Raw genomic sequence first — 20,881 nt, forward strand, 5'->3', positions numbered from 1 at the left:
CTTCAGTGTATAAGTAATATATAAAAAACGATAAAATCTGTAATTTGTAGCACATTGGGAAGTCACAACACTGCTTCCAATCAGCCCATGCCAATGTCACCATTATAAGAATTCACTTTCACTAGTAGTTTCAACACAAAACAGGTAAAGGGGCTGTTCAGAACCAAAAATAAAACCCATCAATGGGCAGAAATTATATCGGGTTTGCAATATCCCATAAATAGGATGGCCAGATGCAAATACAAATAGGACCTACAGGTGTTTAAACTGCGGTATTTTACTAGGTGGTTTGTCAAGCATAAGTGATAAATGCTGCAATTCCCTGTTGCGTAGCCATTAAATTCATTCATAATTCGTAGTAGTGATATACCGTTTAAAATGTTTAAGCCCTGTCTTCCTTTGTATCTGGACACCATATAATGCGAAGTATTATGCAACGGAGCTAGTTTCCAGGGGCTGGAAAACTGAGGTCCGAGGATATTTGAAATGTCTGCTGTTTGTGGTGAATTACAGAAGGGAAGGGAAACAGGGCAAGATTTAACGTAAGGAATCGAGGAAGAGAATCTCCCTCATGGTTAACCACTTCTAGGACCTCTCATTCCCGCGATCTCTATGGTACTGGGTGAGATTGCCACAAGGGACACCACGTGCCCCTCAGAAGCCTATTGAAGTTGAAGCAACCATAGAGTTACTAATGAGGGTTAGCGCAGCGTTCCCGCGCTTGAGGCCCTGTTCCGCTAAAACGATCCCACTCTATCTACAAAACCTTCGTAAAAGCTGAGTGAAAATAGCAATTTTTCAATCTATAGTTTACTAGTCTCCTCCTTATGTTCTGTTCAGACGGCGAGAGACCTACGTTCTTACCTCGCATGGGCTCGCAACACAGCTATGCCGAATACGAAGGGCCTGCCGCCATCTTGGTAAAGGAAAGAAGGGGCTATGCGTGACCCGCCAAGATAAGGGGGGGAAACTCCTCCCCCATCGTGGCACTCTAGTGTCGCTATAGCAACCGGGGGCAGTGTTGAGTGGGTTGCGCACGCGCTTTTGTTACTAGCCGCCTTGACGCTTTTGTCGCGTGCGAAGGCCCCGAGGCATTTTTTTAAATGTATTTTTTGCTGGGCGGAGGAGGGATGTGTTTGCCTCACGCTGTGGGTGGAGACAGACCGCGAAGAGAGGCGCCAGTGCGCATGCGCTGCGGAACTCTGTGAAGCGGTTGGGCGGGTTCGAAGATTGCGGCGGTTTAGTCAGGAGTTTGGGGCGGCTACCAGGTGAGGCGTTGCCTGCCAGACGGTTTCTTTTGGGGTTGGGCAACCCGGTGGTGGTGGTGGTGGTGGTTACGGCTTCTTCCTGGGAGAGTGTTTATAAAGCCACCGAGAGAAGGGCGGGGTTTCTCTGTGAAAAACCCTGCTTCGGGCGGGACGATCCTGCTCCTCGCCCATTCTAAGTTTAGGCCCTCCCGATGCCTCCCAGCCCCCTTGTTCGCCAGAACCGGGGGGAAGGGTGTTGGTTTCGGTTTGGGCCCGATCTATGAGAAAGCAGATGGCAGTGGGGCCGGGGGGTGGGTAAACGCGGGACGGGTGGGGTGGGCGAAGGGATGGCAACCGAAGCTGTGTCAGGTACCAAAGCTGAGAGAGCTAACAGATCAGCACACTGGGATGGGGTGGGAAGGAAAATGCGATAACACAATTTGGGGGAAGGGGGTTCCGAGCTGAAGGTGTGTGGGTAGGTGTGTTGCGGTTCAGGTTATCATGAACGACGGGAGGTACAAACGCGCTGCCTGCATCGGGGGCCCGGGCCTTGGGGAGAGGGGCGTGTTCAAAGGAAATGCTTTCGCGGCACGCGTGTTCGGAGAAGGGAACCCCACCCCTCCGAGCTCGTTTGAATGAGAAACGAGGGCTCTACTAGAATTCCTCAGTGCTCATAAGTTGGTAGATATTCCTCTTTAGCGGGAAGGACAGGCCTTCGCCCCTCATATGTGGAGAACTTGAAAAATGCCTTTTCAGAAGAGAGTAGAACAGCTGTCTGTATAATGACAGATTTCCGGTTGGAGGTTCAGAGTATGTGTGTGTGCTGCTGCTTAGGAAGAGATACATACGGGGCCTTACCAGACAAGACGTAGGTGTATTTGCATAGGATGTACAGTACTCGCTTATGGAGGGGATGACATTCTTCCAGCTAGCGTATTAGCATGAAAAACTGCATTTCCCAGCCCTTAAAACTAACGTTGCTGGGGTAAATGATGTTCTCACCCTGCAATAACAACGCTGCTTACTGGCAGTAAGAGCTTTAAGCTAAAATATACTGGTATTTTGTATTTGTGCCTCCCGATAACTCCAAAATTGAGTTTAGCCCTCATTCTGAAAAGAGTTCAATATCCTTGATCTATAGCAATTGCTCTAGGTTTGCAGGCATCTATTGTAAAGAGTGTCATAATTCCCTTCCCCTGTTTACTTATTCCATTCTGGTTGCCTGGCACTTAAGAACACTTCTTCCTGCTTTGTGGGAGGCTATGCTTCTCTGTATTCAGCACTGGGAGTATGTTTCCTATGGTATGGCATTTAAAAAAGGGAAAGGAAGAAAAAAAGATTGAAAGGCAACAAAGCTGCCTCTGTCTCTTCCGTTACACAGGGATAAAGCGCTACACATGGTCAGAAGGCATTGTCCATTAAAAAAAAGGTCTGGAAAGGCCCATAGTGTTCAGGATGTTCTTCATCACTCATGTCCTTTAATTTGGCCATTAAATACCTTACATATTTTTATTAATTTAAGTACCATTGTACTGAACAACTAGTAACTTTAGAGTTGCCATCCAAGGGCAATGACTAAAGATTACAATGATCTTTTTTTCTAGCATCTATTCTATGTTCTCAATTCATTTTTTGAATAATAGAATAACATCTACTTTCATGTGAAATTTTAATTTAGCAGTTGGTAATATAAGACTGCTAAGAACACAAACTTTTTAGAAAAACACATAAATGAAATTGCAGAGGAGCATATCTCATTTCTTGAACTCTTTGAATTGTGTATCTCATTTCTTGAAATCATTGGATTAGTTCAAACTAGATTGGACTAAATTAACTAATTCACAGGACTGGACTAGCTCTCAATATAGTTTAAACTTATTACTTAGTAGCTTCAGATATAAGGCTAAGCCATAGTTTATATTATTATTATTATTTATTTATATAGCACCATCGATGTACATGGTGCTGTACAGATAACACAGTAAATAGCAAGACCCTGCCGCATAGGCTTACAATCTAATAAGTTGTAGTAAACAATAAAGAGGGAAGGAGAATGCAAACAGGCACAGGGAAGTGTAAACAGGCACCGGGTAGGGTGAAGCTAACAGTATAGAGTCAGAACAAATTCAATATTTGAAGGCTATAGGGAAAAGAAAAGTTTTTAGCTGAGTTTTAAAAGCAGTGATTGAGTTTGTAGTTCTCAAGTGTTCTGGAAGAGCGTTCCAGGCGTAAGGGGCAGCAGAAGAAAAAGGACGAAGCTGAGTAAGGGAAGTGGAGGTCCTTGGGCAGGCGAGAAGCATGGCATCAGAGGAGCGGAGAGCACGAGTGGGGCAATAGTGTGAGATGAGAGAGGAGAGATAGGCAGGAGCTAGACCGTGAAGAGCTTTGAAGGTCAGCAGGAGAAGTTTATATTGGATTCTGGAGTGAATTGGAAGCCAATGAAGAGATTTCAGAAGTGGAGTGACATGGTCAGAGCGGCGGGCCAGGAAGATGATCTTAGCGGCAGAGTGGTGGACAGAGACCATCGGACTGATGTGAGACGAAGGAAGGCCAGAGAGAAGAAGGTTGCAGTAGTCCAGCCGAGAGATAACCAGTGCGTGAACGAGAGTCTTGGCAGAAGAGACAGACAAGAATGGTCGAATCCTGGCAATATTATATAGGAAGAAACGACAGGATTTAGCTACTGCCTCGATGTGAGGAGTAAAGGAGAGCGAGGAGTCAAATATAAAGCCGAGACTACGAGCTTCCTTGACCGGAGTAAGCGTGACATCGTTGACAGTAAGAGAGAATGAGAGGTGAGGAGAAGGTTTAGGAGGAAAAACAAGCAATTCAGTCTTTGCCATGTTAAGTTTCAAACGACGATGAAGCAGCCAGGCTGAGATATCTGAAAGACATGCCGAGATACGATCGTGGACAACTGGAGAAAGTTCCGGAGATGAAAGATATAATTGTGTATCATCGGCATACAGGTGATATTGGAGGCCGTGAGATTGAATAAGCTTGCCCAAGGGCAGCATGTATATATATCAGCCTGGAGTGAGGCTTGGGCATAGTGGGCCAAATCAAGGTGATTGAAAGGTATTGCCAGGAGGTAGGGTGGGGAATTTAAATCATAGAATAGTAGAGTTGGAATGGGCCTAAAAGGCCATTGAGTCCAACCCCCTGCTCAATGCAGGAATCCACCCTACAGCATACTTGACAGATGGTTGTCCAGCTGCCTCTAAATTATATTTTTAAATTACAGTTTTCCTTACAATGTTGATATACTTCCTGAATAAAAATACATTGTTATAACTATACACTCATTTTGATTTAAAACAGAATATAGATTTTATGCAACCTTAAGATGGTGTGTTTAAATTTCTATGCTCTAAGACCCAAATATGAAGCCATAATAATAAGTATATGATAGTGCTGTATGATAAGTAAGATCTTTTCCCCACAATTCATTACAAAGAAGAGTAACCTTTCATACATTTATGAGTAACAATTTTAATTTTAAGAGATTGCATTTTAAATCTGGTTATTAAAGCTGAAATCTAAAAATATCCAACTTAAATTTTAAATATCTAACTTAAATTTTAAAATTGTGTGAGAACTTTTTTCTGCTTTTATCCAACCTAGATTCATCTTGCAGGAAACACTTTCCTGTGTTCTAACTCGTTTTGAGGTAAACAATAGTTTACAGTATCATCTGAAATTTAAACTTAGTTTGTCAATGATCTGCAAGTTATGATTGGAAACCACAGTTAGCTGTTTATGTAGTGAGATTTTTTCTTTGCCCTTATGTGAAGGCGAAGTATAACTTTTGTGCAGTATCCAGTGCTGCCCCCAATGCTAGTGGGATGTACTGCTAGCACATTGAGAACATAGTAGCAATCAGAAAGGAAAGGAAACAAGCGTTTCCACTCATTTCCAGGGTTCCCTTAGAAAGCACTAGTTACTGTTGTCTTCATATTGGCTCCAACAACTGCAACAGAATTAGCCGAGGTGCACAGCTGTACTATAATTCTGCACTATAATTCCTCTACCTGCCCTTTTCTTTTTTTCTTTTTTTAAAATTCTTTTTATTAACTTTTACAACAATTAACAAAAAAATAAAAGAAACATAATACATAAACATAAAATAGCATTTGTATCATATATTCAACCTGCCCTTTTCTAATGCTGTCTGTGACCCCACCGTTTCCCCAATTAGTTAAAGATCTTATAAACTACTTCCCTAATAAGTCCCACAAAATTGTCTAGGCAACAAAAACTTTTAACTTAACTTAGGTTGCTTCCTTACCAGTGTTCAGTCATTTGTGACCTAGCCCTCTTATCTGTTGCACAAAGCAATTTTTACTCCCCACAGCAACAAAGCAAGTAGTTATTAACAAACCTATTTTTAAACAAGGTAGAAAACACAAAATAAAAAGAGGCCAGGTTGTACTCAGTTATTTTCTCTGGCGTAGCCCCCAACTGATTATTTCCACCGTAAAGAGAAAGGGCTTGCACTACTTGATGAAGGTTTGAACTTTGGTGACATTTCAAGGAAGTGAGCAACGAAGTGGGAGGTATAGCCCTTCTTCTGGTCAGATATGCTCCCATCCATGCCTGCTTCCTGCTGATTGTGCTGCAGGAAACCCAACCATTGATACTAATTTGATGCCCTCCTGTGCTTTACACTCATTCAGTGGCCCTGCTTTTCCCACAAAAGCTGAGTTCACACGCTAATCAATGGTTGTTTTCCATTTTGTTCCTATTAGCCTGTCCTCTGAACTCAACCAAAGAGTAGGACAGCCCAAGCCTATTCTGGTCTACTCAGAAATAAGTCCCATTGAGTTCAGTAAAACGTGATCGTGAATAAGTGTGTATGGAGTGTGGTTTGTACAAAAGAAGGCTGTTAGACAAAAACTAGGCATTTTATTGCACCAAAAAGCCTTGCTTTGAATATAATTACCATATACAATAGTACCTATTCTAGCACATAATGTGCTGATTTTTTTTTAACAGATTGAACCTCCATAAAGATGTCCAAGGTAAGGAGTGTCTTTGACTAAGTTAGTAGTTTGTATATTTGTTGATTTGTATATAATTTGTATTGTAGATCATATTGTCATTTTAATACAAATGTTCTAGAACATTTGAACTACACTGACATGAATAGATGTACACATACTTGTTCTGAAAGAAAATGCTTGTGAAATTATGCAAGGAGTAGGCTTCTGCCCTTCTTAGTCAATATTTATACAGGTGAACCATCTTGCAAAATTAGTTTCTTCTTCTGTGGTTTGCTTGTTTTCTCTCCGTGTTTGCATCAATTTTATACCACTAAAGCATGCCTAGATCTTCTTAGGTTAAAATGCAACTACTTTTTCTCATAAACAATAGTGAAAAATTGCCAGTTCAAAGAATATGTTACACTTTTGCATCTGACCTATACAGTAAAGCATCGTGATTGTACCATCAGTTGTAAATGTTTATTTATGTTCAGACCTCTTCTGGGTAGGCTTCAACATTGTTTTTAATAATTAGCTAATTCTACATCAATTTATAGCACTATGTTCAAATAACATAATAAGATCACTTCAGGATTAACTGTTGTAAGAAAATCTGTTTTTCATTAATATACTAATTAAGGGCACAATCCTATGCATGTTTAGACAGGTTCCCATGCTGCCTGGGAGTTGTAGAATTTTTTTTGGTCTAAATATGTGTAGGATTGCATCCTAATTAAATTAGTAATTGGACAGTTACAAAAAATGTGAAAATAAATATTATATATTTCCATTTTGTTATAGCTTTTGTATTTTTGACAATTAGACACTAGCACAAATGTATTTTATGTTGCACTAAGGTAAGGGACCTCCAGCACAACATAGTGTTAGGTGACACAATGTGATTCACTAGAAAACCCATCATGCTGTCTTGCTCTTTTGCTGGAGACCCTTTATGCTAGTGCAACATAATTTACGTTAGCCTTGTGTCCGATTAGATGCTACCCTAGATTACATTAAATCAGAAAATCTAATAAAATGGTTATCATTAAGGCAATGTGGTCAGTGGAAAAAAATCACCTAATGAATATTCAGTGTTATGCTTTAATTCTTTGAGGAAACATGAATGTGTCTTTATATCCTTGGACTGAAACTATTCCAAAGACATGTTTTCCATTAAGCATGTAAAGTTAAATTGCTTTTAATCAGTTATTAATCTTATAAGAATGACCAGCTTTGAGGCTGAAGTGAAAGACATTCAGTGCATGCCGGTATCAGAGAAAAAGAGCTGTATGGGGACGAGTAGAGAGTAGAACAGGAAGTGAGTGACTATTCCTTGAACAAATAAGCTTGAGAAATGTAATAGTACCTACACGAATTATCTTGTTTAAATGTAATCTCTTTCTTTTCAGCAACAGCCTGCTGAAAAGTTTACAAATCCAGAGACTCCTGGTTATGTTGGATTTGCAAACCTTCCAAACCAGGTTCATCGGAAATCTGTGAAAAAAGGCTTTGAATTCACTCTTATGGTGGTTGGTAAGAGTAGTTTTTATAGTCTTTTTTTTTTTTTTTTTTTTTTAAGTAGAGGTTAGGGAAAATGCACCATCAGTGTCTTGAAGATGCCGTATAGATATTATAGCTAAATTATTTGTTATTCACAAGAACTAGCAAACATACATCTGAATTTATGGGAGTGTTTATAGCTCAGTTGCACAATATTATGCCAATTATATTATGAGTGATTGACAAATCCTGATTGATGACTTTAAGAATATAGTGGAATAATGTTTTCTTATCTTACTTGTGAAGTTGGTTGCCACACTTGACTTCATGTAATCTATGTACGAATACAATGTTACAGAGGGAAATAACTTGCGCAAAGTTGACAAGACTCAGTTTGAATATCCTTTCATATTAAGAATTTGAGTTTTCTGCAGTTTATAGTTGAGGGGCTCATAAAAAAAGAAAAGAATGACATGATAATTCTGCGATTCCTAATTGTATTTAGAAGAAATGCTCTATAACCATGAATGACACAAACTGTTGGCTACCTACATAATTTCAAACATAATTTCAACAAAATACATAATGAAAGGTACAAGCACATTTGGTTCATGAATGAACTTCTCAAAAAATGAGTTAGCTGGTTGTATATGTCTAACAGCTCATGATTATTTTTTTCATATTTATTCATAGGTGAATCTGGATTGGGCAAATCTACTCTAATAAACAGCCTGTTCTTAACGGATCTCTATCCAGAACGGATAATCCCAGGAGCAGCTGGTAAACATGTGTTTTTGGTATCATTTTTTCTTTGGCTTCTTTCTGGATCTCAATGTACACTTACACATCTGATAGGGAACTTTTATGGCCCATGAATAAATAGTGGGGGCTTTTAGCAATGGCTGCCTCTTCCATTTTTGTTTAATTATTTCATGGTCACTAACCCACCTATTGCTTTTTTGTGAAGGATAACTGGAGGCCAATTCCCACCCCCAACCTTCCCAGAAGCTGCACCCCTGCTGCAACCACAAAGCTAGTGGTGGTTTGCTGCCAAATTTCAACAGTGCAAAACAGTGGAAGCTGAAAAGAACCAAATTTAACTAGTTTTAAAGCCTCCATTATTTATAGCACTGAAATCTGGTAGCAGATCGCCAGTTGCTTTGGTGCTGCTGCATCACCAAGTTTCAGGAGGGGGGGGAGGGGAGTGATGGCTGCACTACAGGCTGGGGGCAGGCTGCATGTTGCCCACCCTTTTTGTAGACTCTTACACATTTGAAAACTGTCTTATGGAAGCCATCTCTCCATTTCCAATATTTGTTAAGTAAAGCTAATAAGTTTAACTTCTATTTACTTTTTTATGTAGTTCAGTATCTAAAATTATCTCAGGCTATGTTAATAGGAAGGCTGCCTAGTTTCCCTCTACTTTTGTTTTCTACCAATTGAAGAACCCTAGAATGGAGCCAGTTCTGAGTAACACCTGGATTTTATATTTTTAAAAATTGGGGAATTAGTCATTGCTTACTTTTTTTTAGTTCACAGTGGTCCTAGGGGCAGCTGTAGGCGGAACCTGAAACTATCATATCACTCGTTAGAGCCCAATTTGAGTTGTCTGCAAATGCTTTCCCCCTAATTCATCTTAAGATTCTGACCAGGTAGAAATCATGACTTCATCCCCCTTGCTTTTTGTAACATACTGCCTGATGAGATCTTAAGATCTCAAAAGCTTGCATTTGTTTTGTGACAATTCTTGATCTTGTTTCAAAGACTCAGTATTTCAGTCTTCTGAAATCAAATTTTGTTGCCTTTCCAGAGAAAATTGAAAGAACTGTGCAGATTGAAGCTTCAACAGTTGAAATTGAGGAAAGGGGTGTAAAGCTCCGTCTAACTGTAGTAGATACACCAGGATATGGTGATGCCATCAATTCTCGAGATTGGTATGTATTCTGTGGACATGTTAACTTGTTTATGCTTCTAACAGTTAGTGTTAGGAATTCCTGAAATTGAATTTCCACCCCCCCCCCCCAAGGCACTGGAAAGCAACCAGTGTAAATTATATCATTGATAGATTATCTTTAGTCAGAAATATTTTAAAATGTTCTCAGCTTCTAGGCATCTACAATGTGCATGTATGTGTTGTTTTGTTAACAAACTACCACACATGGGATATAAGTATTTTCAAAAAAATGTCAGCTTTGGGCATGACTGGGGGAAAATACTTGTGATCATGACCACCATCATTTTCCTCTGAGTCCACTTTCAAAAACTGATTTCTCCATTGCAGTGTGACCTGTGTAAATGAGGGTTCAAGGTGGGTGAGCATCCAAGATGTACAGGACACTTTAGGAAAATTTTATTATACAAAAGCCCAACAAGTTTCGGTTATCAAGTCTGCAGAAATTATTAACAAATTGTCTTGTGATGAAGCCTGGTTCTATGATTTAGTAAGCCTGATTCATATTTAACTTAACAGTTTCAGGACTATTATTTCCTATATCGATGAGCAATTTGAGCGCTACCTTCATGATGAAAGTGGCTTGAACAGACGGCATATTGTAGATAATCGAGTTCACTGCTGCTTCTATTTTATTTCCCCATTTGGTCATGGGTAAGTACTGTACTAATAGATTTGTGGCAAAAAATGTTTTATATAGTGGCCTAAGCTTTGTGTGTTCTAAGTGTTGTTGTTTTAAATAGCTAATCAATACTAAAGTACATTTTATTTCCTTTAAACATAAATGGAAAATAAGATAAATAACAAAAAGTAATAGAAATAGTTTTATCTGACAATTCCTGTATGTTTTCAGAACATGTACATTTCTATGTTGACTGACTGAATCAGTTTGTAAAGGAATTGAGAGTCTAAATGCTATAAACACTTAATCTTTTAGTCTTAAACCCTTGGATGTTGAGTTCATGAAAGCCATACACAACAAAGTGAATATTGTGCCTGTAATTGCAAAAGCTGATACTCTTACTCTGAAGGAGCGGGAAAGGCTGAAGAAAAGGGTGAGTTTTTTGTGATACTTCATGAAATAATGTTTGGTGCAATCAAGGAGAAAGAAATGAAATTTATGGGCCTGGTTGGGTATTGCTTTATGGACACAGTGTGAACTTTGGGTTAACGCATGTGCCTTCATTCTGTGCCCTATACTTTTGCTTACCTTGCAACAAACTTGGCGTGCATATTGGCTTTGGAATCAAAACAGCCCTTTGCACATGTGTAAAGTGCTTGTAAGAAGATGGGGTTTCAGACCTTTCCAGCTGCACCCCTTTGTGCCAATTGAATCCTCCTCAAGAGGATCCTTGACCTTCAGGAGCTGCTTTGCAGCATAATGGCATGAGGCCTGTTGTGCTTGCAGTCTTTGGATCTCAACCCATATTCCCCATGTATTTTGTTGGGGTATTTTTCTTTCAGATTCTGGATGAAATTGAAGAGCATAGCATCAAGATTTATCACTTGCCTGATGCTGAATCAGATGAGGATGAGGACTTTAAAGAACAGACCAGACTTCTGAAGGTAAAGTCTATTAATTGGGCAGAAAATAAAGATGGAGATCATTGCTTTATGCAGTCCTCTTACTAGATTGTTCACAGTTGTCTTCAGAATGTAAGTTTAACATTATTTGCTTATTGAAGCTCATGTTCCTAAGTTCATGGGAGCCAGTGTACTGTAGCAGTTAGAATGTTGGACTAGCTCATGGGAGATCCTCATTCTAGTCTCTGTTTGGCTATGAAGCTCACTGTGTGACTTTTGGCCAGCTATTGACTCGGGTTAATCTGAGGGTTGTTGTGCAGGTAAAATGGAGAGGAGACGTGTAAGCCACCTTGAGTTCCTGCAAGAGGAAAAAAGTGGGATATAAATGTAATCATAAATAAGATCCCATCTCTAATGAAGTCGTTGACTCCCTTGTTGAATTACTTGAGATGGTGGTGGTTGCTATGGAGTATCTTATACTTCCTTAAAGTAGCAATATATGGTTATAACTTTTAATCCTCTTAAATTCCAGACCAGTATTCCATTTTGTGTTGTGGGATCCAATCAGCTAATTGAAGCTAAAGGTAAAAAGGTTAGAGGTCGCCTCTATCCTTGGGGAGTTGTTGAAGTGGAGAACCCGGAGCATAATGACTTCTTGAAACTAAGAACAATGTTAATGTAAGCATATTACCTTTACCTCCATACTTAATCCAGTGTTAGTTCATCCCATGTTCTTTCCCACAGAAAACATAGCACAAACACAACACTTAGAACATGTTCTTATTTAACACTTATAAAACACCTAACAACAACTCATATAGCATTGGCATCTAAAATGACATTGGTCATCTTAACTATGAATGTGGGGTGCTTCTTTCATTCCAGTACCCACATGCAGGATCTCCAGGAAGTGACTCAAGACCTTCATTATGAGAACTTCCGTTCTGAAAGACTTAAGAAAGGTGGCAGGTTGGTACCTCGTGTTTGTGACTACGATTTTATTGAATTTCTGTTTTGATATCTTAACTTTTTGCATGCATATAACTTGTCAAGGATAAAAATCTACTTTGGTTGTAAAGCAACTCTGTTTTATTGTGCGTAATACAGCTGTATGGAGGGAGTCCTACAGACAAAGAACTTCTCTCCTGGCAGTGTGAAAAGCAGGTATATTTATACACCGTAGCATCTTAACCAATTAGCAGTTGGAAAAACTCTAAAGCAAAACAAAGACAGATCAAAGAAAACTTTTTCATTATACCTTATCAACAGATGGCCCATAGCTCTTTTTGTAATGTGAAATTGACCTGGATGGTTAGTCTTCCTTATCAAGCTAGTTTATTTGACTTATACTGTATCAAAAGGTCTTGACAGTTACAAATTCCAAATAAGCATTTCCTTCCAGTTAAGCAGTTTCAGCATTATGGCACATACATCGTTCTAATCCCATCATGCAGTTCACTTGCAAGAACCAGCCTACATACAGAGCAGGTATATCAAGGCTTGTGGCCTTGCTTTCTCACTTGTTTACTAGTGTTTCAGAATTTTGCATGGAAGAGAAATATATATAGTCTGCTCCACCATTGGGGATCAGCATTCCCATTTAAAAATAATGTTGGTCTTAAATAAGTTAAAGTCCTGCAGAGTTTAAAGTTTAGCCATGGCTGTCAAAAGTCAGTAAGAAAATGTTGTAACATCTCTGAAAATTTCCTGGATTTGACATTAAATGCTCTTAGGCTGCTGAATATCCAATGCAGGGACTCATTGAGATGCGCAGCTCTGTAGCAATTAGAACAAATGCCTTTTTGTCCTTGCTTCCCAAAGCTGGCTCATAGTTGATAGAATCAAATGGGCATTTTCAGCTGATCTAATAGGTTAGTAAACTATAGGGAGGAAGTGTTTTCGAAGGTCAGCAGGTCTTAAACCAGTTAAGGTTTTATAGGTCAGAACCAGCATCTTAAATTATAACTAGTGCAGACAGTGACTATATATATAATGCAAGCTTTTTTTTTTTAATTCCCCAGATTTTTAAATACGTAACTTAAATGCCAAACCCAAGCAGTAACTACTTATCAAGTTTCATATTGATAAATGAAATCATATAATTTTTTGAAGAACTAACACCACAATTGACTAAGTCAGGTTTGCTGTGGACGCAGTGCCTGTACATGGAAAGGGATCCCCAGAGTGTACAATTGAGTCCTCATTGCTTCCCTGCTTCTGGGCATGTACATGTGGCGTCACCAGCCTCTGTGACATCTATTTAAACCTCTCCTTCGCTGCCAGCACCCTATTCTTTATATTCTAAAAAGAATGAGGGGACACTAATCCTTCTTTTAAATAATAATTTGTGTGTGAGTGTACTAGTGTATTGTCCAACTGAAGTAATGCATATGACTGAGCAGACATTGAAATAACAAAATAAGAGTGAAATTTATTCATAAGTAATAGATTTTAAAAAACACTTTGTTCTAAATTGTACACATAAATCTACCTCCCTCAACCTCCTAGGGAATACTAACCACCTCTAAATCCTATAACCCCACTTTCCTAATTCTCCCAAACTGTCACTTCACTCCCCCTCTTATTCTCTCTTTCAAATCAACCAATCGGACAGCACCATTCATACTGCTCACCATTCTAACTCCCCCTCCCACTTAGCCATTTCCTGAAAAAGAAAAGAATTGGCCACAGCAAATCCAACTCTGAACCAAACACTTAACGATACACATATAAACAATAACATAAAATACCATTTGTCACATTACACGTGGTTATTTTAGTCCGAACAGGTTATGGGAAGTTTGTACGTACTTCCCTTACTCCTGTCTAGTTCTTCTCTACTCTGCTTGGTCAAGAAATGCATGCTCAATTGTCTGAACTAGCTTGGCTTGCTGAGTGACTGTGTGTGCTGAGGGGGAAAACAGAATTCTTTTAAGTACCCTTAGGATTCCTCCATGGGCACTGCATCCACTGGTCTATAGTGAACCTTTTATGTTTTGTTTAGTTTAGTTGAATTTAAATGGAATATATGTTACATAAGCCTGAACATTTAAATGGAATATACATTACACAAATCTGGGAGTTCTGATGGCAAGCATAGACCTAATCAGGGACTGGATGGAAGATCACTGGGAGCCCTATGTGAACTACTTTCAACATTGTACATGTATAAGTGGACATAAGTGTAGAAATTAGGTCAGGTGATTTCTGTCTCTGCTATTCTGCAATAGCATCCCCACCTGAATCTGAACTGACAGTGGACTATACTTTTTGATTTTTAAAAATACTTTCAAAATTTCAGTTTCACCTATTAGGAAGTATAAAAATGTAATAAATTAATAAATGCAATAAATAATCCCCATTCTCCCTACTTATGCTATCCTGTAGACAAATATGGCATGGGCCTGAGTTGTGCACAGTACAAAAAAGTGTCTTTAGAGAACGATCCTCTATCCCCCACCCGAGACAGGATCTAGCGATATAGGATAGTTTCCTGACTCTGAGGTCGGAACCAGGAAACCACACTCCCTGCACCCAACATGGAGAGAACCATGTTGACTACCTCTCTGCGTTTGGAAAACAGAGTGTGGAAACGAGGAAAAGGCAGCATTCCCAGAGGCAGGGAGGCGAGGAGACTGAGGCAGCAGCTGTACGACATACTGTATGGCCGCCCCAGCCTCCTCTCTTCCGCCTCCAGGGTGCTGCTGCTAGAAGGGTGAAATGGCCCATCTAGTAGAACTGCAGTGCAGCTGGAGCCTCCGCTCTTCTCCCGCCCTGCATTGGATATTCAGCAGCCTCATTGTTTGGAGGCTGCTGACTATCCAGATAGGATTGTGCCCTTTGTGGCTGAAATCATTAACACCCTGGAAACATTTTGTATAGACTTCAAAAGACCCTGTGAAGAAGTCTCCTATGTACAGATATTAAGAGCTTAATACATGTACATCTCAACCTTCACGCAGCTGGATCTGAACAATTTTTTTTGTATTTCCAAAGTCCTTTTTAAAATCTTGACACTTTGTTTAAAATAAATACTGGCTGGTGGTATAAAATACCTTTAAATGGCAAGTTCAGGAAAGTGGTTCACTAAATCTCGTTCATAGAAATATGTATATATAAGTATATGTATAATAGGGTTCCCCCTCCCCAAATTAAATTTCTTTGTTGTAAAGAGATAAAACTGTTTCTGTGTCATAATTAAGCCTCCTTTCCCTCTAAATGTAGGAAGGTAGAAGATGAGGAAGTTAATAAAGACCAAATCTTGCTGGAAAAGGAAGCTGAAGTAAGGATTTTCCCCCTTAAAATATATTTAATATCTATTAACTGATGTTTTTCTTTGTCCCCTCAAGAGCCCAAGGAAACCACAGCAGTCGCGTTTGTCTTGGGCCATTGACCTGCAAACCACATAGTACCCATGCACTGCCTCTGTGAATTCCCAGCCCAAAGACACAGAAGATGAATATCTTGGATTGGTCACAGGGTGTGTGGTCCTCCATTAGAGAAGTGGGCTTTCAGGGGCCTCAAACCCCAGAGCATACATGAAATTTCCATTATTACAGCTTTAATCATTGAGACTGCAAGCTTTAAATGCTAGATTCAAATTAACTAAGCTTAATCAGCTACAAGTAAGGGCATATTTGCTTTATTTTTTGAGACTATTTGCTTTATTTTTTGGTCCGGTATGTTACCGTAATGGGGAATGTAGAACAGAACAGCATGCCATACCCTCCATTATACCATACTACAAAGGTACCATATTGCAAAAGAGAAGTACTGTGAAGACGGTAACAATTTGTATTTGTTTTTAAGCTCCGTCGCATGCAAGAGATGATTGCGAGGATGCAGGCACAGATGCAGATGCAGAGAGGTGAAGGAGACAGCAGTATGACCCATGGGCACAAAGTTTAAATTATTTGGTAAGCTTCCAGTGTTCTTACTCTCATGGAGAGACTCAATGGATGCAGGAGACTCTTCGCTTCAGACTGCCAACCTCCACAAGTAGAGGGTGACAAATGCAATGATGGAGAAGGATGGGGCTCTCTCGTAATGTGTTTGTTCTATTCAAGTACAAAATGCCCGAATAGCACTATATAGTAACAAACTGTCTAGAACAGAGCTGGGGAAATGTTTGGGGCTGGCAAAGAACACAATGAATAGGCAATTTGTGACTCCGTCACTTGTTTTTCTTTTTGTAATTAGCATGTCTCCCTGTTCTGGACTTCAATTCTCAACATCGCTGACCATTGTACATGCTGGCAGGGGCTGATGGGAGTTGTATTCCACCCACATCTGAAAGGCTACCGGTTCTGCCTTCCCTGATCTAGGTTGTTAGAAATGTGATAAATACTTAATCAGCCTTGCAAACTTGGCTGTTCATCCTAGGAGATCCATATAATGAATTTCCCCTCTAGTTCTGCATCACAAACAATTTGATCCTGTATATCTGTCTCTGAAGTAGTGTCATAGTGCATGTAATTGACATAGAGAGTGTCTTTGTGAGGTAAGAAAGATGTGCACAATGTGTCATCTGAAGGGAAATTTAAAAGCTATAGAGAAATAGGAGTTTTTCTCTTTTATTTTGCAACACATTGTATGAAGGAAGGATTCAAGAACTGTTGCAGAGGGGGCAAATTATTTTTCTACCTCCAGTTAGAAAATACAAACAATGTCTTGAAAGCTGGTCGAGAAGAAGGGTAAAAGGAGGGGTTTGTGGGAATGAGTCAATAGGAGAAAGTATAAAATACTGTAGGCAACAGCAGGTTTTGTCTCGTAAACATTTGATTCCCTCTAGCAGTGATGGAAGAAATGTCTTCTATATAGGCCTTAGCTATTCACTTTTCCCTCAGCTTTCTCCTAATTCTTTTAAAACACCACACACCAATCAACAGACCTCCCTCACTGACTTCCACAGACTGACTAACTCCCATCAACTATAGCTCCTAAACTGTCATTTCCCGACCTCTCTTTTCCACCTATCTAGAATTCCCAGCCAATCAGAATTGAGTTTACTTGATCCAGGCCCCATCTAACAATATTCAAAGTGATTGTTTTTCTTCCAGAATATCACTGAACACACTAACTACACAGACTTAACAGTGATAAAGCAAGGCCTCAGGTCTGCTCAAATATATTGTAACTTCACAGGGACCATGCAAAGTAAACATTACATAACAATAACAGCTATAAAGGCATCTTATCACAGTCACCTTGTTGGGTGCTCTTCATTGAGAGAGGTACTAGGGAAATGAAACTCTTTTATTTTATTTCTGTGACTTTTGATACGATTGACCATAGTATTCTCCTAGACAGTCTCCATGGGATGGGTATCAAAGGCAGTGGCTTTGCTCATGATACGGGGTCAGTCCGAGTGGTGTTGGAGTACATTTCAGCTACAGGGCAATTGTGCTGTGGTGTGCAGCAGGGCACTATCCTGTCCCCAGTGCTGTTTAATAACTATATGAAACCATTGGGGGTGATCATCCGGGGATTTGGAGCAAGGTGCCATCAGTGTGCAAATGACACCCAGCTCTAGTTCTCCATATTATCTGAATCAGATGTCATGGTGCTTGGACACGTGGGTTTGATGAGGACCAATAAACGAGTTTGAATCCTGACAAGGCAGAGCTGCTGTGGATAGGTGGGGGTCACGGGTCCAGGAAATAACCCAGTTGCCTGTCCTGGATGGGGTTGCACTTCCCTGAAGGAATAGATGCAGAAGGTTGGGGTTCTCCTAGATCCATCTTTGTCATTTGAGGCTTGGATGGCCTTGGTGACTAGGAGCACCTTTGACCATCTATGGCTAGTTCACCAGCTACAGCTATTACTGAACTGTGATAGCTTAACATGGTGGTTCAGTCATTGGTAACCTCAAGACTGAATTATTGTAATGTGCTCTGTGTGGAGCAACTCTTAGGTCTGGCTGGTGCAGAATGCAGCTGAGAAGCTATTAACAAGGGCCTCTTCTCAGCAATGTGTTACATTTCTGTTTAAAAACTGCACTACCTGCCAGTAATCTACTGGGCCAGGTATAAGGCCCTGTTAACATATAAAGCCCTAAAAAACTTGAGACCACATTAGCCTAGGGATCGTCTCATCCCATATGTCCCCGCCTGGTCTTTGTGGTCCTCTTTTGATGGTGCCACCTACTCCTGAGGTTTGTCTCAGAAGTACCTATGTTAGCATTGCAGCACCTGCCCTGTGGGTATTAGACAGGTGTCTTCAGTCTTGATCGTTAGACATCTGCTCAAGACTCACTTCTTCATACAGGCTTTCCATGATGGGTGACCCAGCCATTATGGTCATAGATGACTAGTAATTATTTTACTACCATTATATTTTATGGAGTGTTTTTTTTCCTTTGATAGCATCCTGGGAAGTAAGTAAATTCATGTAATAAATACATATATAATAAATAAGCTACGTATATGTAGGTATGAGATCATGCCATGCTATTTTTAAAGTGATATTTGTAGGGGGAACTTACTATTGGCATTGATGTTTCAAAGATCTGTGGCTGAGAAGCTGGCTCATTGTTATGTCTAAATTCATATTTGCACTACAGCTCATTTTCAAAATATAAGTGTAAGTTTGATAATAGTAGGGCTTCTCAATATTCTCCTTTTCATTTTGGCAGGTACTTCCGTTAATTGGAGCCATTTGAGACCTTTGATGCAGTGGCGCATTTTATCCTGCTGTGACTTGGAAGGTCCATTTGCATTCAGCATGCAAATACATTGTGGTCATTTATGTAATGCCTACTTTGTATATAACTTAAACTTGGTCAATATTTCAATTTTATGATGTAATGTGATGATTTATTAACTTTGACAGTTATTACTCTTTTACTGAGCTGATTTTATTACACTGGCTACACAAATACTAAGATTTTTCCTAACCTAATAGTCATTGAATAGTATGGATTACTACCACTATTTTGAGTTTCTTATTTGCACTGAAGAGTTCATCTTTTTTTTAACTGCAATTCCATCATCCAAAACTTGCCTATGGGATTTGGGTTTTCTCCATTGCCTTCCCTGATACTTAACATGGCTGGCATGTGTGTGCACCCAAGCAAAAGCTACTTCAAACCACCATCCCTACAAGTATCCAATGTTGTTTGCTCACATGAAAGATCAGTGATAGGAGTTTTTGCTGGGGAAGATTATGAAGAATGTCTTGAGTGAACATTTGGGCCTTAGGATGGAATTACTTGCATGTAGGCTGTCCAAGAGCAATTTAAGTGACAATTTTTCAGTGCCGTTTTTCCTTATATTTAGTAGCCCATAGGACAGTGTGCCTGTAACACTCCTGAGCCTTTCCCAAATTGCATGATAGTTGTATCAAGTAACTACCACATATGTACTTTTTGTGTGTCTGAACTAAGAAAAACCAATAGAAGCATTAAAGGCATGGTACAGTTTAGAAAGCAAATACGATCACATCTTCAGGGACATATCTTTTTAAAAAAAGAAATAGGACCAAAACACACCCACAAACATGTGGTCAGAGTTGCCATAGCCTGAAGAATGGTTGGTACCACTTGGGCACTTGCATTGAACTTGAACAAGCAGGAAACAGAGTCACTTTAAATTTTAACTAGTTTCAGCAATTATTAATAATTTCCACTCTAAGAGGATAGAAGAAAAAGTTCCCACTTGAACTAGCTTTGTGGGGGTCCATATGTGTGTGTGAGTGTATGTATGTATATGTATGTGTATGCATGCACGCACGCACACATCTGAAGTTAAAAAAAAATAAAAAGTTCATATGGAGTGACCCAACTTAATCATTGAATTGCTTTTTCCTTAGAGATAACATAATTGCCCTAAGATCACAGATGCTTGTTTGTCCTTAAAGCCATGCTTAATATTCTTAGTTTTCTAGTGGTATCAAGAGCTTGCTCTGAACTGTTTGCATTGCCATAATTAAAGTAACATTCAGATTGAAGCAGTAGAGCTGCAAAAAGTTGATAACACAATTTTGTGTTCTTAAATCTTTGCCTATCTTTTGTCTCTCTGTTTGGCAGACTGCTCAACTCAACTACTGCTGTTTCACAATTTACTAAAATGGTTTACACTCCAGTGCCAAAAGACTGAATATGGATACTGTTACATTATTATGATAACTATTTCTAATCATTAAATATATTTTCCTTATTATAACTTAATTCTCAATACTGTAATGTAGAGAGTAATTCTATGCCCCTTAGACAATGTCTGGGGGACCTAGGACACAGCCAGGAAACCGCACTCCCCCTTGTAGCTGGTGTAGAGTGAACCATGCCGTCTGTCTCTCCACGCTCGAAAAACGGAGCATGGAGATAGGGAAAAGGGTGAGTTCCTGGTGATGAGGGGGAGAGGGGACCAGAGGACAGCAATATGATAACTCCTATGGCTGCCTCAGCCTCCTTCCCTCCCCCACCCTGAAGACTCTGCTAGACAAGTGAAAAAGCCTGTCTTAAATGAAGAGCAGGAGGCGCAAGGCACCTCCTACTCTGCATAGGATACTCAGGCCTCCAAATTCGGAGGCTTATGAGTGCCTAAGGCACATCACATAAGGTTGCACCCATAGAGACCTTTGTCTCTAAATTATTGTCACTTAAACTCAAAATAAAAAGTTAAGCCAGGTAAGAGCTGCTGCTTTTATGCAAGCTTTTAGGCTTTCTTCAAAAACGGCCA

At 39.7% G+C, this 20,881-nt stretch overlaps 2 protein-coding genes across 5 annotated transcripts in view; one reads left to right on the top strand and one right to left on the bottom strand.

The window, feature by feature from the left end:
• The window catches only part of HDLBP (high density lipoprotein binding protein), a 68,857-nt gene extending 67,917 nt beyond the window's left edge, over nucleotides 1-940 (bottom strand). The window contains exon 1 of one of the 2 annotated variants that reach the window (XM_063132262.1): nucleotides 865-940. The gene's annotated coding sequence lies outside the window, so the exon portion shown is untranslated. The remainder of the gene's footprint in view (nucleotides 1-864) is intronic. The other variant, XM_063132263.1, reaches the window with a different exon arrangement.
• On the top strand, nucleotides 854-19,174 carry SEPTIN2 (septin 2). 3 transcript variants are annotated; one of them, XM_063132267.1, is made up of 14 exons: nucleotides 854-920; nucleotides 6,243-6,268; nucleotides 7,639-7,762; nucleotides 8,423-8,509; nucleotides 9,540-9,663; nucleotides 10,200-10,334; nucleotides 10,618-10,735; nucleotides 11,145-11,246; nucleotides 11,737-11,882; nucleotides 12,090-12,173; nucleotides 12,312-12,368; nucleotides 15,429-15,486; nucleotides 16,014-16,120; nucleotides 18,838-19,174. In XM_063132267.1, the coding sequence occupies exons 2-13, from the start codon at nucleotides 6,260-6,262 to the stop codon at nucleotides 16,110-16,112; spliced, it is 1,143 nt and encodes a 380-aa protein (XP_062988337.1). In that variant the 5' UTR covers nucleotides 854-920; nucleotides 6,243-6,259; the 3' UTR covers nucleotides 16,113-16,120; nucleotides 18,838-19,174. The 3 variants fall into 3 exon arrangements, with proteins under 3 accessions (XP_062988337.1, XP_062988336.1, XP_062988338.1); XM_063132266.1 differs by lacking the exon at nucleotides 854-920 and adding an exon at nucleotides 1,151-1,268; XM_063132268.1 differs by lacking the exons at nucleotides 854-920; nucleotides 12,312-12,368 and adding an exon at nucleotides 1,151-1,268.
• The last annotated feature ends 1,707 nt before the right edge of the window (nucleotides 19,175-20,881 follow it).

The sequence above is a fragment of the Elgaria multicarinata genome, chromosome 8 (assembly GCF_023053635.1).
Source record: "Elgaria multicarinata webbii isolate HBS135686 ecotype San Diego chromosome 8, rElgMul1.1.pri, whole genome shotgun sequence".
NCBI lineage: Eukaryota > Metazoa > Chordata > Lepidosauria > Squamata > Anguidae > Elgaria > Elgaria multicarinata.